Source organism: Biomphalaria glabrata, chromosome 16 (genome assembly GCF_947242115.1).
Source record: "Biomphalaria glabrata chromosome 16, xgBioGlab47.1, whole genome shotgun sequence".
Taxonomy (NCBI): Eukaryota; Metazoa; Mollusca; class Gastropoda; family Planorbidae; genus Biomphalaria; species Biomphalaria glabrata.
The window spans coordinates 7,857,952-7,884,294 of NC_074726.1; the positions used below are offsets into that span (position 1 = coordinate 7,857,952).

General features: G+C 37.4%; 3 protein-coding genes across 3 annotated transcripts in view; 2 read left to right on the top strand and 1 right to left on the bottom strand.

Moving 5' to 3' along the window:
- The first annotated feature begins 299 nt into the window (after window positions 1-299).
- Window positions 300-26,343, top strand: part of LOC106064054 (ubiquitin-conjugating enzyme E2 E2-like) — a 34,576-nt gene continuing 8,532 nt past the window's right edge. The window contains exons 1-2 of the mRNA XM_056013941.1: window positions 300-420; window positions 2,405-2,473. The gene's annotated coding sequence lies outside the window, so the exon portion shown is untranslated. The remainder of the gene's footprint in view (window positions 421-2,404; window positions 2,474-26,343) is intronic.
- Window positions 2,459-5,091, top strand: LOC129921591 (uncharacterized). Its single transcript, XM_056014307.1, has 2 exons — window positions 2,459-2,497; window positions 4,747-5,091. Exons 1-2 carry the CDS (start codon window positions 2,459-2,461, stop codon window positions 5,089-5,091), a joined length of 384 nt encoding a protein of 127 aa, XP_055870282.1.
- On the bottom strand, window positions 15,938-22,150 carry LOC106063315 (uncharacterized). Its single transcript, XM_056013942.1, has 2 exons — window positions 22,013-22,150; window positions 15,938-17,115 (listed from the first exon to the last, which is right to left on the bottom strand). The coding sequence occupies exon 2, from the start codon at window positions 17,107-17,109 to the stop codon at window positions 16,753-16,755; it is 357 nt and encodes a 118-aa protein (XP_055869917.1). The 5' UTR covers window positions 17,110-17,115; window positions 22,013-22,150; the 3' UTR covers window positions 15,938-16,752.

Here is a 26,343-nt window from a genome sequence, read left to right on the forward strand (position 1 = left end):
ACACTTGCACATGACTTCTATGGAAACAAGCGCAGTGTTCAGAAAGTATTACAAATAAGTGGGGAGGGGGGGCATGGGGCGCGGTAAAAAAAAACTTTCCATTTCTTAAAATCTAACATTCATTAGTTATTAAGAGCAAAAAAAAAGTTCTATAAATTGTATAAGAAAGGTATTGTCTAAAAAAAAAGTATTTTTCCATTTTCCGCTTCCCCCTTCCTTCCTTCGTTCTCCCAATTTCCCTCCTACCGCCCTCCCGCTTCTCCCCTTCCCCTCCCCCCATGGTACTGTGTAGTAATAACTAAATCAGCATTAGAGTGTTACATTATAATAGTTCACCACTGTACTGGAGTCAGTCGCTTCTAGAGACAGCGACAAGGAGTGCAGTTCTTACAGTCATATGATATTGTATGGACCAAGTCAGTAAGTATTGATTATTTTTTGAGAGAAGTTAGGAGCCTATTTTTACTGATTGGCATTTCGTTGAATAGTTCTTATGGTCTAAGTCATTTTTCCTAGATCAGATTACTCTCGGATTAAGCAACTGACTATGCCAAGGATTATTCTTATTTTATCTTTTAAGATCTGTATTGCATCATTTGGTTTTGCTACTAGTTCCTACCTATTACTGATTTTCTTTCCCCTTGATTTAAACTTGTGATATCACACTAGTTCAGGCCGTGGCGGGTAGAGAACAATATTGGCATGCTAAAAAAAAAAAAAAAATACGCAAGTGTCTCTGCTTTCTCAATATCAATTTGACAGGGTTCAGATTACCCCTTCTGAATCTGAGATGAACTGTACACTGATTTTCAGATCAGTCAGCTCTCAGTTTTTCTTCTAAAGGCTTTTTTTTTCCGGGGGGGGGGGGGGGGGGCAGAGTCTTGTTTCGGACTCTCGATATAATATACAGCTTAGAATGACATGACCAGCATTCTGTAGAAACATTCCACGTGACCTAATTTCACTAGTTCCAATTTTAATTTTCGAAATCCGGAACATTTATCTCGTTCTTTGTGTCCTGTTCGGAGGCCAAATATATATATATATAACGCTACTGTTGTTGTTAAGATAGCTTGTATATCATTTTTTTCTGAAGTTTGACTTAGAACTGGTCCATTTGTTCGGGTTTTACTACTCTCACTTATGTTCTAAAGTATTACCCATTCAAAGTGAGGCTGGGAGCAACCACCGATTTAATCTAGTGTTTCTCAAAGTTCTAGAAAAATATTTATTATCATGTCCAGATTTTTTTTTGTCTTCAATTGGTTTCTGTATCTTCACATTCTGAAATCTTACATCTTGTTTCTGAAACCAACACATCAATCTAATCGGATTTGGGTCATTTTTTATGTGCAATTGGCATAGTTATAAAAAAGAAAAAGGGGCTCTCCTTTTCTCGCCTAACCTTTCCGATGTGATAAAAATGAAGCAAATGTCCTTATTTTAATATTAGTTAAACATCGACCAATAGGTCCCTCTGAAAAGGACTACCCCTGTTTCACATAAATACATAGTCAACAGTCTAGTGTTACCAAACTTTTCAGCATCGTGTACACATTTTGAGATCACGGCGTACACCTATCGAGATATTGCTGTCAACATTGCGTACACATTTTATAATGTTGATTTGAGCATGGTATAAATATTTAACAATGTATTTTGAAAAAGCTGTGTCAGTAAATCAAGGGCTCTAAAATTACGTTTCGTAGGCCTATATGTAACATCATGCTCGTTGCCTTCAGATTATTTCACTATACTTTATGCTTCTCACTGAGGGAATGAAGAGTCTATATCTCTCTTTTGTTCAATGTGAGATCACCAAAAGCGCTCTTTGAACGTTGGCAGTTTGCCCGCGAGTGCAGAAAGAAAGAAATGCAGATATTGAAAAGCTCTGAATAACATGTTTCTTTTAAACAGACCCAAATATCTCATCCTGCTATTTATTAATGTATCTGTGTGTTTAAGCCAGAATACACGAAATAAAGAATTCCATTCATGGAAAATATGTAATCTAAGTATACAATATAGTAAAAGCAGATAGGACATGCCCTCCTTTAGCCGGACGTCCGGTAACATTACCTTAGTGTCACTGCACTGATGTATACCTTCAAATCTTTCTCTCTCTCTCTCTGTCTCTATCTCTGTCTCTCTCTGTCACTCTGTTTCTATTTTTGTCTCTCTCTGTCTGTCTGTTTCTCTCTCTCTCTTTCTCTCTCTCTCTCTCTCTCTCTCTCTCTCTCTCTCTCTCCCTTTCTCTCTCTCACTGAGCAGTCAGCATGCATTAGCATTGTCACTCCATTGTTAAATTGTTGTGTTTGCGTTTTAAAACAAAATAATTACAAAGTGAAGATCAATCTTTTAAAACAAATAAAGTATCAATCTTTTTAAAACTAACATTGAACAGATTCATAAAAGGCTCATTGTCAGGGTGTGGAAGCATAAGCAAGGACATTTCAAAATGGGATGCAGCGCGGTAAGTAGATTTACCGTTCATTTGGTAAGTAAGCAATGTCAACGTTGATAGTATCGACATCTTAATACTAGCTCAATGTCGTTAAGATATGTTTTCTTCATCTGTTCTGGACATGTCCTGTACTAAGGACTTAAACTTTAATGAATCATTAGCTATTCTTTGTTGCACTGGTTGATAGTGTTGGTTTTATTTTTATTTTTTTCTGATGAATGAAGGAAGGTTTTTTCGACCTACTTATTTGATTAATCAGTAAACCTAAACCATAAATCTAAAATCATCTATCTATTTATATAATTCTCTTCATGGCTCAAGAGTTTGGACATTCTGTAAAGGAAAGATCACTCTTATTTCTGCAAGTCGGACAAACTAGAGTTACCCAATGTAATTTTAGAGGCGGAAAAAAAAGGGGTGGGGGGAGAACAAGTAGGCCTAGTATTCACCCGTCACTAAATAGCAGCGCCGGACTTAACAATTGTGACCAAGAAGTCATGGAAAGAGAACAAGTAATCTACTCTGTATTCACCGTTACTAAATAGCAGGACCTGACTTAACCATTGTGGGGCCCTATGCGAAACGGATTTCGCGGGGCCCGGTTTTGGTAGGTATACGGATAATAAGTCATACAGTACATCATAATAATTCTGTTTTCTACATAGATCACGCTCAATAGCAAGAATTACCAAATGTTTCAACCTATCTTAAGAATTGTTGACCTCAAGTAATTCTTCATTAGTTTGAGGCGCGAGAAGCTTCTTTCACTAGATTCCACAATTAAGGGTATTACATAATGCTGTTTTTACTTATCGCGTAGGATTGGCGTTTCCATATTGAATGAAACCCCAAAATGACAATTTTTGTCTATATATTTCAAGAGATTTGTATGAGTTTTCAAAAGATTTTTAATAATTTCCGGAGATTTCAATGACTCGTATATTTTGCAATTTCAGGAGATTTCCTTCTTGGTCAATTGATGTTCTATTTGGTCTTCCAACCTTTCTCTTCTCCTATGGGCTCAAGTCTAGGGCCTGTTTAGCAATGCTTTTTTGTTGTTGTTTTTCGCATTGTATGCCCAATCCAACCCCATTTGTGTTTTCTAATGTCTTGCTTTCTCGGTGCTTAATTGAGTATTGTTTGAAATTTCGTTCCACCATCTAACATCAATTATGTGACGCAAACATTTGCTAAATGCTTGCTGATTGTCCGTGTTGCTATTAGTTACTCTCCAAGTCTCTGCAACATATAAAAGAATTGCTTTCACATTTGTGTTGAAGATGCGGATTTATTGTATATCTGCCTCAGGCAATGTAGGAAATGTCTTATTTGGAAATATATATATATATATATAATACAGAAAAAAATAATTGAAAATGAAAGAAATACAATTGATTGAAATAGGCCTACATATGTGTGTTGCTATAAATTCAATCGCTCAATTTATCCAAAAATTTCTTAAGAAACGTATCTTATTTTAAAATGGTAATACACATTAGTTGAAAAAAAATCATTATACTTAGTTGTATAGTCCACGGTAAGAAATTAAAAGATATAGAAACATTTTTCATACTTAGCCGTGAAACTGTCTTCAGGTAACAGAAACAACTAATTATTACTTAATAATTTATTTTGTAAGATTCTCTCGCATATGATTATGAAATCATGATAATAACTAAGAACATGACGCACACCTTTAAATTACCATCTTAACAAAATAAATCCAACACAACTACCCCTTTGTAGACACTGCGCCCACCCTTATGAAACTCTAAACCATATCCTCTTTGAATGCCCCTTCCTAATCCACCTTAGGCAGACCCTACTTCCATTACAGCCCAACATAACCAACACCCTGTACGGCAGTGCTGAACAACTGGAGAGAACAGCACACTATGTTTCCTTGGCAGAGTCTGCAAAAGAGCTCACAACTCAGCAACGAAAAGCTGGCTAGAAGAAGAATGTATAAACAGTTTACCTAACATAATAAAGGTGTACACTTAGTCGTAATAAAAACGAACTCTTGCTAATTTTTTAACACGACAAAAGTGTTTGGATTACTGGCTATTAGAAATATTATTCCGATAAACTTGTGTTTTTAATTAAATACTTAAATAAGTCAACGTTTCACACTTTGCCTGAAACAGTACTAGTCATTGTAAAGATTGCCTGACGTTTACATGTATTCTTTATATTGCCTGTGCATTCTATATGGAATGCCGGGTATTACACTTTGCAGGTAACATAAATAAATGTAAGGACTAACTTCTTTTCCCAACCAGACTAAAACAGCATCACAGCAAAGACCCCGCGTGGCACATCAAAAGAAGAAGTCTACCCGAAAGCACAATCACGAGGGTGGTAACGATTTTGATGGCGGTGATGGTGGAGGTGGTGACGATGGATGGGGCTACGACGCAGGTGGAAATGATGCAGGGGGCTACGACGCAGGTGGAAATGATGCAGGGGGCTACGACGCAGGTGGAAATGATGCTGGGGGCTACGACGCAGGTGGAAATGATGCTGGGGGCTACGACGCAGGTGGTGGAAATGATGCAGGGGGCTACGACGCAGGGGGAAATGGTGGAGGTGGCTACGACGGAGGAGGCGGTGGAGGTGATTTTTGATAGTGGGGGGTTTCAGTGGTGGTGGTGAATAAAATAACTTATAGTAAAATTTTGTTTTGTTAATTATAAAACTTTCTCATGACATTTGTTTATGAGTAGAATCAAAAGTTTAATATCATATCAGACTATATGGTGTCATGTCATTTCATATCATATCAATTTTACATGTTTGTTAAACTTGTCAGTCAGTGTTTAGACATTCACAATTATTTAAAGATGTTGAACAAATGTTGTTGTTTTTTTTTATATTTGATGAAAAATAATTCAGCTTATTAAACGAATCAACAGCGTCTTTATTATTATTATGTGAAAAACGAACTAATATTCATTCTCTGTCACACTGCCAGAGTCTAGCTTCGTTAAAGAGAAACAAAATTCATTGTAGTCTCCCTTTAACAGTGTTCGCTATTAAAAAACCAAAAACTATATTTGCTATTCACTGGAGTTCAGCGACTGGTAGAAAATGGTAAAATGCTTTAGTTTTTGTATTGGAGAGGGGATGGTAACCACAAAACCCCTTTTGGCTACGCTCATGAAATTTGGTGACTGCAGTTTGCTTAAGTTGGCTGCACTGGGGCAGTAAGTAAAGTTTCCCTTTCAGACAATTAGGTCTGAGGCAAGTGATGGTTTGAACCCCTCCCACCTGACTTCGCCCATGTGTTATATTATAGGTGTAAGCCTAATTCTCTACAAAATATATAAAGTTTGATAACGCATCGAAAACTGTATGGATGCATTCGTAGGATTACATAATGTATTCTATTTATACATGTAGGCCTATGTAGTCTGGTAACCATAAACAATACAATAGCAGACTAATGAGTTTGAAGCTTTTTGGTATTACTTATAGATCAAAAATGTCATTCTTTACCTTAATATAAGTAGTCTTGAGTGTGTCTATGGCCATCGAATAGGACGATACATCACAGATGAGCATATAAACCGTAGCAGATACGTGATTCTTCAACAACTTTAGTTTAAAGTCTTCGTTAATATCCTTGACGGACGAAAGCAAATTCTGAAATGTATCATACCAGTGAGTCCAATTTTCTGAGGCCAGAGGAGCAATAGGATCAATGTCCAACTCTTTCGGTCTGAGTAATTTATCCATTGTAGATTAAGGAATCCAACACTAATCCAGATACATAATTTTGTCGAATAGATTGTAATGAAACAACAAATACTAGTCTACCAATACCATGGCTTTATTCGACAAAATTAGACTACAGTAAACAGTGAATGAAACCAGCACGTCTCGCATAACACTGATACAGTACTACACACACACACACACACACTGGACATGAAACACACACACTGGGCATGACCTTCTGACACACTGGACGCACGCAGAAAATCAACTCAGTTACTCAGACGTTTCTTTAAAAAATAAGATAGTTACGTCCTATGCATTTCATGTGTCAATCTAGTCATGCATGTTGATCTGTGACTTAAAATATGTTAAATCATTTGTTTCCTGGCGGACTCAGGCTACCCATTACATTAAAAGATAAGAGAAGGCAGAACGGTTTAAGAAGTACTTACTTATTGTGAAAAGCTCTTGCCTGGTCCTAGTACATTCTCAAAAACGCGATTTGTATATATATGAATTTACCAAACCCATTATTTAAAATATAAATTAAATCTTCTTTCATTAAATATCGGCTGTGACTGCGCTATATAAATTATTGTAATAATTTTCATCATTAATGACTTCATACTAAGCATAAATTTGCCATTAATTATAATAGTATAAAAATTTATTTAGATCTAGATTTATTTTTTAATTAAATAATATTTTTTTGTGAGCCTTAAGTTTAGTATTTTGAGATCTATGTTTTTAAAAATAAACAAAAAGAAACTTACTTCTTCTTTTCAAATCGCAGAAAGTAAAACTTTATACCCATATTGAGCTGTGAATAAGTTGGGCGGTTTGCAATTTCGCGGCTGTGTGTATGTGTTCAGGTTAATTTCTATTAAGTATTGTTAAAGAGCTAATTGTAGCGCGTATTGTTGTTGTTTGTTTGTTTTTTTTTTTTGCTGCGTTATATTAATGTTTTCTAACTTGACCTCTCTCATCCCTCTTTTTTCGTTAACTGACAATGGAACCATCAGAAGACGGGGGAGGGAAGGAGAAAAAAAATGGGAGCGCCATCATGGAGGTCCATGCCGACCAACCAAATGATTAGGCCAAACACAGCCTCGAAGACATCAAAGCAGTCTATGCCGCTTTTGCATAGCAAGAAGTACAGTCTAACGTTTTGCAAATGATAATACGTACAGTGTATAGTGTATTTTTCTTGATATTCTTGTTGAATTTCAAACAAAATTAATTGCAATAATAATTTTAAAAATAAAAAACAACAACAAGAGAACGTGTTCGGGCGTTTGTGTCTTGCTGCTGTCACTTTTTTTTTAAAGTTGTCTGCATTGAAAATTTTTTTTTTTTTGGTCGCGACCAGACCGGCCCATTTGGTACCGGCCCACCGGGCATTTGCCCGTTTGCCCATATAGCCAGTCCGCCCCTGCCTATGCCGAACTGGGAGTCGACCCCTTAGTAAGGTTGTGACAGAGCGTCGCATGAGGTTTGAGGGAAATGTTCTCCGACAAGCGTTGCGATGACATGGAGGCCATTACGAAGAAAGCGCAAACAGGAACATTCAAGTAAGTAAGAATAGCAGATTAGATTTCTGATATAAAATTTTTTAATAGCAGGATAATGCACTGTAGATACCTCAGAATATGCCTTTTGTTGGTTTTCAATACCGGAAATAGTGCTTGGCTCTCAGCGCTCCCCCAGCCCTTATGCTGGCAATGGCGGGGGTCTACAATGTTAGCACTAACTCAAGGAAGAACCTATTCTAGGGTACAATAAACGTTTTCCGAAGAATAAAGGGACAGAATGTAATAAAGATAATTATGTGCAAACACACACACACACACACATTGCTTGGCTATCCTGTTGTTACTGTCTCATTTGTATATCTATCAATTCTAGTATGTCATCCGTTAGAAAGTTTTGGAACAAATGTATTGGAGACTGAACTTCATAGTTTTCAAGCTCTAGAACTTTGTCCTGGAAAACTGAGTCTGGTGGATTTCCTTTTTCCAACTCCTAGTAGAGGCACTAGAACATAACCAAATAAAGCATCTGGACCAAATGGTATTCCAGCAAGCTTAATCAAAGAACTAAGCTGAGCTAGCAGCAGTGTTCTAAATACTGTTGTAATCCTGTCTTGCACAGGTGCGTAGAGCGCACTACTGGACAACGACTGGAAGACACTGGGATAGGGAAACGAACAGTTTATAATGCTGCTAATGCAGATATCGACTACAATCCCTCCTCAAATGTAGGCTGACAAAATAGTTGTTAATTGCATAATTTTTTTAATATCTATAGTTGTAATCACATGACTAGAAAACCCGAGATGTGTGTTTCAGCCGCTACCACATTTTGGAAAGCTTTTTAAAATTTTAATTTAAAAAAATGTAAACTAATTAATTATTCTACGATTTTAACTAAACTTTTTGTTCTAATTAAACTTTGGCCTTAATTAAAATTTTTCTAGTTAAACCATAAAATTTTCTTACGTTTTAGTTCCATCACCACGAACTAGAAGCAGATTGTTTGCAGACGATTGCATGATGTATAGACGTTTTTCGTGGTAACGTCCTAAAAGCTAAAACTATGATCTCACACTGCCATTCGGCACGAGATAGTGGGCCCTGAGACAAGAGAGAGATCGGCGAAAAGGGAAATGAGATACAGAATATGTTTCCACCGTATATACTTTTTAAAAAGTGAGAGTAAAGATGTTATGTTTCAGAGTGTGTGTGAGAGAAAGAGAAAGTGAGAGTAAAAGAGAAAGCGAGTAAAAGGGAAAATGAAGTGTGAGAAAGAGCAAAGTAAAAGAGAAAGAGTAAAAGTGAGGAAGAGAGTAAAAGTGAGAAAAGCGTAAAAGTGAGAAAAGAGAGAAAGTTAGAAAAAAGAAAGAGTAAAAGTGAGAAAGAGAAGAGAGTAAAAGTAAGAAAAAGAGAAAAATAGTAAAAGTGAGAAAAAGAGAAGTGAGAGTAAAAGTGATGAAGAGAAGAGAGTAAAAGTGAGAAAAGAGTGAAAGTGAGAAAAAGAGAAAGTAAAAGTGAGAAAAAGAAGAGAGTAAAAGTAAGAAAAAAGTAAAATAATAAAAGTGAGAAAAAGAGAAGATAGAGTAAAAGTGAGAAAGTGAGAAAAGAGTGCGTGTGAGAAAAGAGTAAATGTGAGAAAAAGAGAAGAAAGTAAAATTGAGAAAAAGAGAAGAAAGTAAAAGTTAAAAAGAGAAGAGATTAAAAGTGAGAATAAGAGATAAGAAAAAGTGAAAGAAACAGAAAGAGAGTGAGAGAAAGAGAAGAGAGTAAATGTGGGGGGGAGGAAGAAGCTGGTAAACGCGAGGGAAAGAGAATATATGACTATTTATATTCTACCTATCTTAATTTTAACCCTAACCTGGACCTAAATGTGTGGTTATGAGTGTGACGTGTTGTCGTATTATTTGTTGCAATCTAGTGTGCGTATGGATTGTGGACTGTTGTTTGGTTCCTGTTTACTTTTAGGGTGCAGTGTTTTGTGGAATCACTAGGCGGGGGGTGCAGATCGGGATCTGAGATGTTTTCGCATGATAAGTATAGATGTATGACTGTTATATTCGTATATGTGTTATGATAAGCATCGTATTGTTCTTTGACCCCCAGACCGGAAGGTTAGTATCCTTCTTTATGTTTTTACATGATTTTGTTTTTTTCATTTTACAAAATTATAGCTAACGCCCAAGAAAACGTTTTGAATTTCTAGCAAGTATTCCGCCAAAATATGTGCACATTTAGAGCTATAATTAGAAGAACCGAGCCTTGCTCGGATAAAGGAATTGCCAGGGAAAGTTGAATTCTTAATTTGTAGCTCTGATTCATTGACATCTATATTATAAAGTAGAATGTGAGGGGTATGTATGGATGTATGTTACTTATAGACATCAAAACCGCTTGACCAATCTTGATAAAACTTGGCAGGAATGTTTCTTGGGTACCAACTTAGACCTTAGTGTATGTATTGTAGCCCTAAAACAAACGTAAGACCCTAAAAAAAAAATAATGTTGTCCGACTCTATTACAGCTATAGTATTTTATGGATCTAGGCCATGTCTACAATGTTGACATTAGAAAAGATAGAAAGGATTTAGACCTAGATCTAATTTTAAGAAATACACTTTGCGCAGATAGTTTTTTACTTTGACACATGAAAATACAAAAGAAGATCCATTGATTTCATTATATAATAAAATTAACCTTCAATTTTGTGTTTCAAAAGCATTTTTTACATTAATTAGTTCATTATATCTGATTACAGATTTCCTGACGAACATTCTTTCATTAGACAATTCCGTAATGAATCGCGTACTAAATATTAATTCGTTTAATTGTTTACTTTATAATCCCATCCCTAGATCTAAAACTCTAATTCAACTCTAAGATGATAAAACTTCTCTTCGAACAGATAGTTTTATACTTTAACACATAAACATATTAATTAAAGTCCATTCATTTCATATTTTGATCAAATAAACATTCAAATTTGGTTTTCTAAAGCTACATTCGCTTACGAAAGCTGCGAAGCCGAGTTGAGATAGGCCTAGATCTATATTCATTCATGAATCGCGTACTAAAAATTATTTCGTTTAATTGTTCACTTTATAATCCCATTTATTTAACAAAGCTATCGCTCTTTTCGTTTTTAATAGATAAGAATGTATCGACTTCGGGTAAACCATTTTCGCAAAACTAATTTTATTTTCGTAGCGAAAGAGAAATAACGTGAAAGGATCATTAGCTACGTTTAACATACATCTAAATCCAATCCACTAGATTATTCAAAAGCAAGTGTTTTAATTTTAAAAAAAAAATGGATTTAAGCCTACTAGCTATTTTTACATTGACGCTTTACTTATTACATTATTATTTCGTTTAATTGTTTACAAAACACTCTCAGTGACTATATCGAAAGTAATGCGCAAATAAAGACCCGCGGGTCGCGGGTAACATATATCTAGTATATATATATTGTTATAACCCTGCCATGCACACCGCCATCCAGGCTAGTGCAGAAGGTGCGCACTTCTAGAAATCAGACTAGGAAGGATGTTGACATTGGAGAAGAAGGGAACGATCTTATCTTATATAATACAGACTTTACTTCAAAAAAAAAAAGATGATTACGTCCTACGCGTCATGCATATTAACCAATGACTTAAATTCTGCCAAGTCACTGGTTTTCCTGGCTAGCTCACGCAACCCATTCCATGCTCTAATAGCACTAGGGAAGAAGGAGCATTTTGTGATGTATGTTTAATTCTGTACTGAAGTCAACAGTTCAACTGTAGATGTTTGTTAGATTTCAATCAATTGCTCAGCAGGCGTTTGGGTTTCTTGTTCGGGTGTATTCAATGTAGTTAAACAACAGCACAAAGATAACACACATCTATTTTTAACAAGTGAAAAGATGTGGTCAACACTGATGAACAATGAATAATACGTTTAATCTAATAAAAGGCCACAGTCAGAGTCTCTTTCAAATAAAACACGTCTTTACCCAAGAGAATCCTATTGCTAACTGATTCAGTCTCTAATCCAAAATATCCCAAATGTCACTAGTCCCGTTCAATATACGTCTTCTATGGTGCGTCGCTAAATAACTAATACTATAAACTAGGTGCCTAACAATTTGTACAGATTTGTCCTAGCATATGGGACGAGGAATGTGCCTTTATGTTTTAGTCTTTCAGAGTATTTTATTAAATTTTGTTTTTTGTATTTGAAGATTATGGTTCAGAGCCGAGATGAAGATGCTGTGCTCAAGGCAGATGTCCTATGTGTTTGTCTTGACTTCATGTAAATAAACATCAATGTCTCGTGGAGTTGCCTCCCTTAAATTATTACAATATATATGTCTATGCTCTGATTATATTTTACATACAAGCCTTTATATAGTATACATTGACTGGGCGCGCCATCTAGTAACACTACACAAAAGTGTCGTGAAAAACTTCAAAAAGCTGAAACAAGACGTTGCTTTGTAAATCCAGAGTCACAGGTTCGAGCCTCGGTCGGCGCATGCCCTTATTTTCGTAGCATTTTAATTCACTACTTTCTCTCTTAAAAACTTGGTCTTTGGTGCTGTTATTTATTTATGTTTAATATATGTATGCATCATTTGTTTCAGCACCTAGCTTCAACTCTATGTTTACGTTTACAGCATATAATACCAGATTAATTTACCCGCAAAGTACAAAACCCGGCATTCCATATAGAATATATAGCAATATATAGAATACATATAAGCGTCAGAGAATCTTTACAATGACTACTACTGCTTGGGACAAAGTGTTAAATGTTGACTTATTTAAGATTAGAATACAAGTTTATCGGAATAATATTTCTAATTGTCAATGATTCGGACCCCTTTGTCGTGTTCTAAAATTTGTGGAGTTTGTTTTTTAATTACGACTGTCTAAATGTACAACTTAATTATGTTAGGTAGAATGTTAAAACATTCCTATTCTTGTAGCCAACTTTTTGCTGCTGTGTTGTAAGATCTTTTGCAGACTGTGCCAAGGAGAAATAGTGTGCTGTTCTCTTCAGTCGTTCAGCGATGTCTTACAGGGTGTTATGTTGGGCTGTAGTGGTAGTAGGGTCTGCCTAAAGTGGATAAGGAAGGGGCATTCAAAGAGGATATGGCTTATGGTTTCGTAAAGGTAGCCACAGTGTTTACAAAGGGGTACGTGTGTGAAATTTATTTTGTTGAGATGGTAATTTAACAGAGGTGTGTGTCCTGTTCTTAATTGAAAGATTGTAGATTGTTCTTTGCGGGGAGGGAGTTAATAGTGTCCAGTTTGTTTGGCATGGTCATTTCTGTGTACATAGCTGTGCTTGTGAGCCACTCATATATATATATATATATATATATATATATATATATATATATATATATATATATATATATATATATATATGTGTGTGTGTGTGTGTGTGTGTGTGTATGTGTTTACACATAATTAATCTTTATTACATGCTGTCTCTTCATTCTTCGGATAACGTTTATTGTACCCTAGAATAAGTTCTTCCTGGAGTTAGTGCAAAAATTATAGACTCCCCGCCCTTGCCAGCAAGAGGGCTGGTGGAGCGCTGAGAGCCAAGCACTATTTCCGGTAATGAAAGCCAACAAAATGCAAATTCTGAGGTATCTACAGTGCATTATCCTGCTATTAAAAAGTTTTATTTCAAAAACCTAATCTACTATTCTTACTTAGATCCTCCCGCGCCGTTCGGCGCATTGGGCGGCGAGCTGCTTCCACAAATATCTGTCACTGGCAATGTCTGAAGCCTCTTCACACCTGGTGTCCGCTGCTCTGAGGACCTCCATGAAAATGTAGTGCCAAGTTGTACTAGAATGTTCCTGTTTGCACTTTCTTCGTAATGGCCTTCATGTCATCGCAACGCTTGTCGGAGAACATGTCCCTCAAACCTCATGCGACGCTCAGTCACAACCTTACTCAGGGGTTGACTCCCAGTTCGGCATAGGATTTCCTTGATTGATCCGTCTTAGCCATCTTTGTTGAGCCACATTTAGTCTATTCACTGCACTTTATTAATGGAGCCCAGCCACTGGTAGAAATTTGTCACCTCTGTTGTCTACACTCTTGTATTAGGTGACTGTAGTTTGCTTTAGATTTTATATGGAAAAGGAATTTTTATCGACAAAGTCATCTGAGGGGGGGGGGGTAAATAAAAGATCTCTGGATTTTTTTTTACAAATTGAAAACCCCCTTAGCTGTCTCGGAAAACAATGATCCGCCCAGATGAGTCATAGGTTTTGGTCTCATCTTGAGACGGGGCAGAATCTGGAGTGACTCCTTAGATATATATATATATATAATGTGTGTTTTTGAAACGAGTGACTAGGGGGGTTCATGTTATTGTCATTATCCTCTCGGTATATTATTAATTAAGATAGCATCCATATACGTTTAATCTCAAAGCCTAGGTTTCCATAATTTCTTTCTTTTCGCCCTTTAGTTTTTCTGAAATTTTGGAATAGGGGTACGGCGATGTCAATGATTTTTTTTTGGTTAACTTATTATTGCAGAGATGGAACTAATTTTCATTCTCTGGCACTCCCAGGGTCGAACTTCGTTAAAGGGAACATAATTCATTTTAGCCCCCCACTCAACAGTGTCCACTGAGGAATGTTAAGTGACAGGCTAAGAATAATTTTAAGCATAGTCTTCAGTCCAAACATGAATGCAGTCCTTTACGTGGCCTAGAAGACCCAGTTTCCACATTTAACGCATATGAAATCGTAGTCTGCTGGTTAACTCTATTCTCTACACGGGAATTTGGGATCAATAACTTCAGGTAGAAACAGTTACAGGAGGCGCGGTGGCAGAGCGGTAAAGCGCTCGACTTCTAAACCGAGGTGCCGGGTACGAATCCCGGTGAAGACTGGAATTTGTAATTCCGGGATCTTTGGGCGCCTCTGAGTCGACCCAGCTCTAATGGGTACCTGACATTAGTTGAGAAAAATAAAGGCATTTGGTCGTTGTGCTGGCCGCATGGCCCTCGATAATCGCGCCCACAGAAACAAATTACCTTTACATCATCTGCCCTATAGATCGCAAGGTCTGAAAGGGGTACTTTACTTTACTAGAAACAGTAATTGCTGGACATAATCGAGTCAGTGTAGTTTCAGACAGTCTGCCATGGAAACAAACGCCATGGCTAACTGATGATGTATCCTTTCACTTTGATAGTCTTCTGCTTAATGCAGTTAACAGCCTGTCCGTTACAAACGAATTCATTTGCATAACATTTAATACAAATAAAATAAATCTATGTTTAAATAGTAGTTAAAATGTGTCTGTTCATTTTGAAAAATAAAAAGTACCATGATAATTAAATTTATAAAAATTGTTTAAGTGCTAGGACTATCTCCCTCCTCCCCCCCCCCCCAACCAAAAAAAAATTTAAAAGTTATCTGGTGGTACATGCATGAGTCCTCCTGACAAATCCTACTCTTTGATGCCTGAGCAAGCCATTGTAGCCTACTCTGTCCTGTAAGGGCCACTGATCCGATAGCTTCTAGTTAGCAAGACTTTGACTCACAGTGCTCTGTCTGTCCTGTAAGGGCCACGGATCCGATAGCTTCTAGTTAGCAGACTTTGACTCACAGTGCTCTGTCTGTCCTGTACGGGCCACGGATCCGATAGCTTCTAGTTAGCAGACTTTGACTCACAGTGCTCTCTGTCTGTCCTGTAATAGCCACGGATCCGATAGCTTCTAGTTAGCAGACTTTGACTCACAGTGCTCTGTCTGTCCTGTACGGGCCACGGATCCGATAGCTTCTAGTTAGCAGACTTTGACTCACAGTGCTCTGTCTCTCCTGTACGGGCCACGGATCCGATAGCTTCTAGTTAGCAGACTTTGACTCACAGTGCTCTCTGTCTGTCCTGTAATAGCCACGGATCCGATAGCTTCTAGTTAGCAGACTTTGACTCACAGTGCTGTCTGTCCGAGGTTTGCCACAAAATAAAGTTATTTGCTCGAGAATTGGTTTCATCTAGGGCATTTAAAAGTGAGGATATCAGCTTCTAAATTCTGACCAAAAAAAAAACAATTTTTAAGTTTTTAAACATATCCCCATTAGATTACCCTCCCCCGTTTATTTTCATTTTATATTGTATCTTACTAAATCATTCTAAATCTAGTCTTGTCAGTAAATGGATGAGCTATTTTAAGAACACAGTAAACAGAAATCACATCAATCAGTTATCACTATTAAACGTTTATTTCGCTATTGTTTGTAAAATGTTTTACATGTTTCGGAATTCCTTCAAATCTATTAACTCTTTCTCTCCGTAATTTTTGTCCACGTTCCGATTGATATTATTCATTTTGCTTAGCTGTGTTTCACTACCCTGTTATGATTAAACTTCAATAACTTTTTTGTTTGTTATCAAGAAATATTATATTAGGTATAGAAGTATAAGAGAATGCGTGCTCTTTTTATATAATACAAATTAAAGTTTATAAAGCCAAATATTAATTTTAATTTTATTGGGTCAAATCAACGTTGGTATCGTCATTTAGGAGTGAAAGAGTTAACAGCACAACATCAATATAAATTGAGAAGATTTCTGTCTGCTTCATAAAAAAAAGTATGTATATAGCAGGTATAAAGGCCAGTTACAACAACAAAAAATGTTACATATATACAAGATAGTTTCTTAAGATAGAGGCCTACTACTATTATATTTTATCTATTTTGTTACACATCGTCTTTCAGTATAGGCCTTTATATTTGTGGGCAAAAAAAACAACATTGATGTTATGTAAATTATTGATGTTTTGTAAAATATTAATATTTTGAAATGTTAGGGTCATTTGCTACTGTCACATTTTCAATAACTCAACTACAAACTGATCAGAATGCTTATTATGCGTATCAAACATTTGTAACTAAGAAGTCAATGAATGTCTGGTTAATCTATTAGTAAAAAGCCCGTAACTATATGGGGTGAATATTTAAATTGATTAAGAAAAGACGAGCACGAAAAGTTATTGGAAACAGGGGCATGATTAATCTCCCCCGTAGCCGCCGCCTCCTCCATCGTAGCCCCCTCCGCTGCCTCCATCGTAGCCTCCGCTGCCTCCGTCGTAGCCCCCGCTTCCGGTGTCGTAGCTGGAGGAGGTGTCATTGTGTTGATGGTAGTGAGACCCGCCGCTGGTGTCGTCATGCTGGTGGTGGTGGCAGTGGCCTTGATTGTGGGTGCTGTTGTCTACCCCGGAACCGCTGTCGCCCCCAGTATCGGCGCCTTCTTCAAAGTCTCCGCCGAAGTCCCCGCCGTCGTCACCTCCAGCATCACCGCCTTCATCGCCCCCATCATCTTTCTCCTTCTTCTTCTTCTTTTTCTTCTTCTTGTCTAAGTCAGCCATCTTGGTCTAAAATTGGAAAAAAAAATGTTAGTTATTAGACCATTTTTAGTGAGGTGAAGTAAAGGAATGATGGAAATGAAAATCAGACATTTTGTTTTGGCTGAAAAGAGAATTCACAAAAATTCTTAGCGGCCAGTGTTTTTCCCCATTGATTTAGATAGAACAAGGAACTATAGGCCTACTAGTATAGTTCCATGGATAGCGAGCGAATTAAAAATTTTGCTGAGCGTCTATTCATTTTTTCAACTCTTTACTGAAGACATGAAGGAATTCCCACTATTGCGTATTCAATAGACCAAATTTAACTTTAAGATGTTTATATTTTGAAAGATAATAATTGTTAAACCAGAGTTTTCCCTGTGTAGCAGCTAGTGAATTGTTGTTGTTTTTTTCCTAAAGATATCCATTAACTGTCAAATTTCTAGGAGTATCGTTAGAGCCGTTTTCGATATCCGCGTTCAGTCAGGTTTTAGGATCCAACCATGAAGAGTTTGCAAGTTAATAAGAAAAACTATTAAAAGTGTTCTTTTATATTTGTATCTAGCTTACTTGCTACATTGAATAGTAGTAGGCCAATGGTTGTCGGTACAGAAAAAAAAAAACACAAAAAATGGTTATGATGAACATGGTAAGCAAGCGTTAACAATGCCTTAACTCTTTCTCTCCGTAATTATTTACTACATTTTGGTGGAATCAACGTTGGTATCGTTATTTAGGAGAGAAAGAGTTAACACAGGCGTGAACTGTGGGCAGATGTGCGGAGGAGAAAATAAGACCAAAGAAGACCGTAAACATTATGAACAATGGTCTTAAAACTGTGTTCTGTTTGAAAAATACTGACAAGAGTAAATACATTAATAGCCTTGAAATCTCAGTGAGCCACATAGTTTATTTCCTTTATCAGCCCGACTGAATTTAATTGAAGCGTTTAGATCAGAGGTTCTCAACCTGTGGATGGCGACACCCTTGGGGGTCGATTGACGATTTGCCAGGGGTCGCCTAAGACCATCGAAAATATGGATTGTTTTTGTCTATTCTTCTATTGCTGTGTGGATGGGGTCGCCGAAGAGTGAGATTGTAAAAGGGGGTCGCCGAGCTTAAAAGGTTGAGAACCGCTGGTTTAGAATGAGGAATTTTGTTTTTTAAAATCACCCACACATTATCTTGGGATTCTTAATGTAATGTGACCTCTGTTGAAAAAGGCTTCTAACCAACCTTGCTCAAGTACTTATATTGATTTAGGGATTCGCTTGCTTTCTTATTTATAGAATCGAATACTGTTAGGAGAAATCAATGGTTCGGCCAACATCATTTGGATCAATATCGATTTTACATTTTGCTTCAGCGATTCTCCAAAGAATTTTTTCTGAATACCTCTAGATAAATTATGTATCAAATATATAACACACGTACATAGGCACATTCCTTGTTCCGTACGCTAGGACAAATTTGTACAAATGCTCCTTCTTCCCTAGTGCTATTAGAGCATGGAATGGGTTACCTGAGCTAGCCAGGAAAACCAGTGACTTGGCAGAATTTAAGTCATTGGTTAACATGGGTGACTAGATAGAATCATCTTCTTTTTTGAAGTAACGTCTGTATTATATAAGATAAGATAGGATTTGCATGTGACACTGGTTGCGCTTCAAAAGTGTATGTAGGGCCTACAACATATGCCATTCTTGTAAACGTTTATCTGATACAATGTTTCCCAGGTAGTTTTGCAAAAGCAATTTTGAAAAATAGCTTCACTTGAATTCAAACTAGAGGGATCAAGTCTCCTTCATGGAAGACCAACACACTGGTAACCAGAGACGGATTTAGGCATGTGGAGGCAGATTTTTCGCGGAGTCCCCTACAATTTTTCGAAAGCTTTAATAATATTTCACTTTTTAACACTTATTAATACTCATACTGATATCTAATAGTAAGCCATATTTGATAAGAAAGAAATGGAGTACTTTTAAATTTTACCTTATTTTCCTACTTTGAAAACAGTTACAAGTTTTTAATCTGTATGTATTTTAGTTTGGGGAGATTCATGGTTGATCCGTAGCCATAGATCCGAAACTGCATTTCTGTACGCTAGAAGTGAATATTACTTAACCACGACAATGTTGCCATCCATAAATGACTTTTTCAGTCTATAATGACAATGAATGCGATCATGCCTCATGCACCCTGATAAATAACGTCTCAGAAGTACTCGTGGCTAGTATTGAAAATCACATCCTTACGGTGGTGCAGGAATGTAGACCTACCTACCTAGGATCAACAATTGATTGCCAGCAGCCTAAATTTAGATTTTGAAGTGACAAAGAAATGGAAAAGATTCTGTAGCAATGTTTGTCGATAATAAGATTTAAAGTATTATTGGTAAAAAAAAAAAGCGTGGAAAAAAGTTCGGAAAAAAAAAAGTAAAAGTTGATAAACCGCCTAAATTTTGAGACTTCTAAAATCTCTTTTTTTGGATGCCCCCTTTTTTTAGGAGTCCTCGGGGCTGAAGCAGCGCCTTCCTTGTCCTAAATCCGGCCCCGCTGGTATCTGAGCTAGACAAGTGCTTATGAAAATTGAAGGATATGTAGTTATCTAGTTCCAGTTTTCAATTTTTAGATGACGACCTAATTTTTAGTTTCCCAGTAATCCCAGACCTGTCGAGGCGGAGTTCAGCAAGTCTGGGGCAGTCAAACAGAATATGAGGCACGGTTTCCTCTTCTTACCCGCAGTGGGGGCACCGTGAATCGAAATTTGGCCATAGCCGTGAGAAATATGAGCCAACAGGACAGTGGCCTGTCCTGCACTGCGCTATAATAGCTTGCTCAGGCCTGGACAGCCTCCACCACAGGGAAGTGCGGTCAGGGCGCCTCATGCGCTCCCAGACTCAACGGGCTTTTTTGGATTTGTCCCAGCACTCAAACCACTTTTCCATTTCTGTTTTTTTTTAATTATAGCCAGAGCTTGATGAAATCTTGCAGCCTGTTCAGTGGGTGGAATTTACCCTCCCTGGTGGGCCAAGGAGTCTGCAATAGTGTTGCCAGTCACACCTATGTGACTCGGTACCCACTGCACTATTACAGGGGTGCCATAGCGCTACTTTAAGTTGTGTGAGCCCATGATGACAGTGTCGATATTGGGGGGCCATGGTCTAGGGCTTTGCAAAGCCTGTAGTACAGATTTTGAGTCAGTGACCACAACAATCTGTGTTGCCCTCAAATGTCCCTCGCCGAGTTGAGAGTCAATGACCTTTAAGGCTTCACAGACTGCCATGATCTCCGCATCAAAACTCATCTCCCTTTGGCTAGCACTGTCTCTAGATAAAACAAAATTAATTAAATACGACTAATTGTATAAGGCAGTGATGCCCAAAATACGGCCCGCGGGCCAGATCCGGACCGCGACGTGCTTCCATCCGACCCACCGAAACGTGGGTACAAAATATAGAAAATCCCCCCTCCTCCCAAAAACAGTTTTCAAAATGTATCTTTACCTACGTTAGGGCCCCAAATTTTGTGTAATGGATTACCACCAAGGCATTTAACATTTGTGCGTTCATGAAATAGGACTATAGAAGAAAAAAAAACAAGAATAACAAAATATAAACAGAACTTACGCCATTTTTTGAAGTCTAAAGAAAAAATTCAAATATCCCAATAATTCAATTTAAGCAGTACTAGATCCTCAGGTTTGAAATAAAATAGTTTCAGGTCAATTTCATTAAGTTTTTCTATGTTTTCCCTCATGTGGCCCACGAGACTAGTGTTGGAAATTAAAATGGCCCGCAGATTGAATTAGGTTGAGCATCACTGTTATATGGCATCTGCAGTCCGGGACCCTTCCTTTATGCTCGCTCTCCATGTGAATCTATCCAGTACCACTTTTCCCAGCTGTTAGTGTCGATTTAATGTCGCGTTTGCATACATCGGTATACCTTAGAAGTGGACGACCAGCAGCTCTCCTTCCATCTGTTAGATCACCAAATTCAGCATACAGAAGTCTTGTAGGTCGACCTTGTGGCATTCTATGATTGTGACCAAGCCAGCCAAGGCGTCTGCTGCTGATAACAGCGGATGTCCTGGCACCCTGCTCCTCGTAGCACTTCCTCATTGGTTATTTTATCTTGCCACCTTATTTTAAATATCCGCCTTAGGCATCGGACGTGGAAGATATTTAGCTTTATTCTTCCTGTCGTCAGGGCCGGTCCTACAGATTGCGGGGTCCTATGCGAAACGGATTGCGCGGGGCCCATTCTGGGTTGTGATATGGATAATAAGTGAAAATCAAGATTTTGTATTAGAAAATAAATTCCTCTTTGCATTTTATTCATTCTTTACCAAGTACAAAATCACTGTCAAATTAACTTTACGTGCCATCTGGTTAAAATTCACTTTAATATATCTTAAGATGGCAGGGTTTAGCTCCCTTTCTGCTATTCTGCTATATTAAAACAAAATGAATTAAATGCTGCTAATTGATTAACTAATTTGGTTAATTATTTGATTGATTAGTGAATTGTCGACTATGAAAAATTATGCATATTTTCAACTTGATCCGAGAATGGAAAGAGGGAGAAATAACGTGTACAAAACGTACTAAGGAGAAAAACTTATTTAGCCACATCTCTAAATAAGAAGCAAGTATGTCCCTTTTTCGATACCAAACAAAATAATTAACTATCAATAATAAAAAAAAAACTTATTCTTATTTGTTTGTTTTTAATTATTGTTAGGTAAAATAATAATTTGAAAGTTTCAGCTTCATCCGAGATTGGGTGTTACTTGTGCAAAATTTGTACCAGACAAACGGATTGCTGGGGTGAATTAATAAAAGCTTTGTAAAAAGCATGACATTTATTTAAAGTCATACGTACAGTTAGTAAATGAGAATCAGAATCAAATAGGCCTACCTGCACTGAAAACGTTGTACACTTGTCTGACAATAGTGTTTAGACTACTGGTTCCAAACGAGACTCCGACCAACGCGCCAGTTGAACAACGCTACGCTCTGCTGCGTAGCTGCTTCCGCGAGCTGTAGATCAATAATTTTTTTTTACAGTGAATAAAGTTCAATATCTAGACTACCCATGGGTTATACATGGTTCTACAAACGAATAGCAGAGTGCGGGGTATACGAAGGAGCGGGGTTAACCAAATATATTTTGTTCATCAACATAACATAACGGAAATTGACATACCGGCAGGGCCAGCCTTAACTAGTGCGGGGCCCTATGAGAAATGAATTGCGCGGGGCCTAGTCTGAGTAGGGTTAAGGAATAAGTGAAGATTTTGTATTAGAAAAATAAATTCGTCTTTGCATTTTATTCATTCTTTACTATGTGCAAAATCACGATCAAATTAACTTTACGAGCCTTGCGTGTAGCGAAGTCATACAGTATATCATCAAAATTCTGTTTCCTACATAGATCACGCTCAGTAGTAAGAATTGCCAAATTGTTTCAATCTGATCTTCTTAAATTTTTGATCTCAAGTAATTGAATGGCACCACACTACGACAATTTTTTTCCTATTTTTCAGGAGATTATGATTCGTTTTCAGGAGATTTTAATAATTTCTGGAGATCTCCATTAGTTCCATGAAAATCAGGAGACCACAGAAACCATGTGATAAGTTATAATGGTCTAATGCTATAATTTACATCTTGAATTAGCGCGGGGCCTATGAAAGTGCGGGGCCTACTGCAGCCGCATAAGTTTCAGTGGCATAAAGCCGGCCCTGCATAGCAGTAGGTCTTTATACCTCCTATAGTTCGCTGTGTTATAGTGAAACGTAAATCCTAAAATCGGAAAGCTTTAGACCTCAAGAAACCTCAAGAAAACAAATGGTACTAATGGGGCAGAGTAATCAATTGTAACAAGTTTACGGCAGGTCACGCTTTACACATGCGGGGTATATAAGATGCGGGTTGTACGATTTTGTTTTTTAATTATTTTGTAATTAGTGCGGGGAATACGTTAAGGGAATAGAGATTATACTCATGGCTACAATTACCTATTCACAAAGGGAGATTACTCCTAACCACATTCGGTCCTTAATGGCTCCTTAAGATAATCTTCCTTTTTTATTTGATTTGATTTGTTGATTTGAGGCACATCGGCACAATTTAGGCCATGTCGTGCCTGCAGTCCCCCAAGGACCACTCTCTCTCTAAACAACGAGGGCCAGATTCTATACAGTAGTATAATTAAAATTAAGGTCTATTCACAGTTAAAATAGTAAAGGTAGTAAAAATTTAAATATTTGGTAAAAATCTAATGTAAATAGTGCATGTTCACAATTTCAGAAATCAGATCTTCGTAGATAGCCTTTTTTATTTAGTACCAGGTAACCAAGTTTCGGTGGGAAGTTGGTATCCGAACTCATTTTGGAAAACTTTTTTATTAAATAACGAAAATGATCGTCCAGGAAACGCCTTTCAGTCCTAAAGCTTGTTTATATGTTATTTCTACATGAAAGTCTCTTAAGAGCACCTAGTTAGTTCCCCTTATCAGACCTTGCGATGTATTGGGCAGATGACGTAAAGCACACGGTTAACGAGGGTGACATGTGGTCTTGTGTTGTCTTTATATGAGAAAAGAGTCCTTGTATATCAATAAATCTTAGTCTTAGAACAACTACCAACCGCCTTAGCTTTTTTTCCCAACTAATGTCAGGTACCCATTAGAGATGGGTGGATTCATAGGCGCACTAAAAATCCCGAAATTCACAATCCCAGTCTTCAGCGAGAATCGAACCCAGGATCTCCGGTGTGGAAGCCAAGCACTTTACCACACAACCACTGCGCCTCCTTTAAAAAGCCCCCTTTACTCTTGAAAAAGCGTTGCTCACATCTAGTCCATTTACATTTCGGCTTTTGAGTACAACAATTGGCCTATTATTGGCTTAGAAGAAGGTCTTTGCAGTGTATCTCTCAAAAGGTTACGAGCATAAATTAGCTAGTGATGCAAAGTCTCTAGGTTAAAGGGTAAAGTATAAATTTTGTAACAAAGTAAAATGTCGCACTCTTTCATATCAGGTCCTACATACATAAATACTACAATTGCTCAGTTTAGAGTATAGGATTCGGTAAAAAAAAAAGTGTTGAATATGTCTCAGACTCTCCTAAGATAAAAAGCACAATATAAAGTTATACATCTACAAAAATTGCAATTGCCCATCGCAGATGTGATGGGGGGGTGGGGGGAGTCTATGTATTTTAAGAACCACTGATATTATAAATTACAGTGGTTCCTTCAAAAAAAAAAAGGATGGCTACGTCCCTTCGGTATCCATGTATTAATCTAGTCAAGCATGTCAATTAGCGACTCAAACTCAACTAAGTTTACCTGGATGAGTCAAAGCTTTAATTGAGAAATGTGACTTGTGTCTAAAATGAAAGTAGACTATAACATTACAAAACAAATGTAGACCTACATTTCAATTGTTATATTCATAGCTTATTGTGTAGGCCTAAGTCGAAAGAAAAAAAGGTAACTTTTCTATTAAGATTTGCTTATTATTATATAAAAAGTGTTGGTTTTTTTTTCAAAAAAACAAAAACAACAAAGCTTATCTAAGGGTAAGAACCACACACACAAAACACTGTCATATATATTTATTCTTCAGGTATAAGCTCCCTTTGTTCTATATAAACAAAATTAATTAATTAATTACAACTATTCGATTGTTTAATTTTTTGTATTCATGTATTGTCATCGACTATGAATGGGAATTCGGAAAATTATAACGTGTACAAGACGTAATGAGGGTGGAAAACTGCAAGGTTCATCTTACCAATCGGACTACTCGTCTGACTCTGAACCCTTCAATAGTAAAATGTAACGATTGGCTTTATATGCAATAGCTTCACAAATTTTGGCGCCTAGGAAATGAAAGAAGAAACATTAAGTAAATTTTGCTTTCGCGCATTTCCTTGTAAAACAATAGTCTACAAGTGTTTGAAGGCAAAGCCTGCTAACAAATGATTACACAAAACGTGCAATGCTTGAGCCTATCTAAAGACCGCAAATGAATTAATAAGATAAGATTCTACCCAACCATCTTGTTCTTATTAATTTAAATGTTTGCTAGAGGCTTACATATCACATATCTAATATGAACCATATGAAAATTTCATATTAGATTCTTGAACATATTACTCATCATCGTCATCATCAAACTCCATTAGAGTGAGGGCTTGAGAGGCTCAAATCCTCTCTTGCAAAAGCCCTGGACAGAAACCCTGCTGTCTTGCGTAGTGCATAAATGTCGCCATACAGGTCGAGAATTTTGGGTTTCCCAGACCTGTCGAGACGGAGATCAGCAAGTCTGGGGCAGTCAAACAGAATATGAGGCACGGTTTCCTCTTGTTCCCCGCAGCGGGGGCACCGTGGATCAAAATTTGGCCATAGCCGCGAGAAATATGAGCCAACAGGACAGTGGCCTGTCCTGCACTGTGCTATAATAGCTTGCTCAGGCCTTGACAGCCTCCACCAGGGGGAAGGGCGGTCAGGGCGCCTCATGCGCTCCCAGACTCCACGGGCTTTTTGGGACTTGCCCCAGCACTCAAACCACTTTTCCATTTCTGTTTTTTTGTATTATAGCCAGGGCTTGATGAAAGCTTACAGCCTGATCAGTGGGTGTAATTTGTTTGCTAGAGGCTTACATATCACATATCTAATATGAACCATATCAAAATTTCATATTAGATTCTTGGACATATTACTAGCGGTTCGTAGTAAATCCCGGTTGATGGTTTGACTCGACCTACTACCTTTCATGTGATGGCAGCAGCATTTGACTCATTGTGTCAAATTCTCTAAATAAAATAAATTGCTGTTGATTGATGTCAGAAATTATACAAATGTTACATCGTAACAGGGCCTCCCATATGACTAAAAAGAATTAAAGAAAATAAAAGCAGCGTAACTTTGATCGAATCTCAAACATAGTAAAGCTCTATTGCTCTATGTCTGCTAGACTAGCTGCAAGAAGACCTTTTGGTGATAATGCTGAGACTTTATTTCAAGTCTGGTGCATCAAATGGAGATATGGAGATGGGGGTTCTAACGAATCAGAGGATAGTCAGCAAATCGGCTTCGATTGGAAAGAACTAGGCTTATGAAATCAGGGTCTTTTTTTTTTTTTTTTTCAAATAACCATTTTGCAATAGTCTAGACTACATGTGAGGCCAGGGTGGCCCTAACAATCGCGGGTCTCTATGTGGCACGGATTGCTGGGC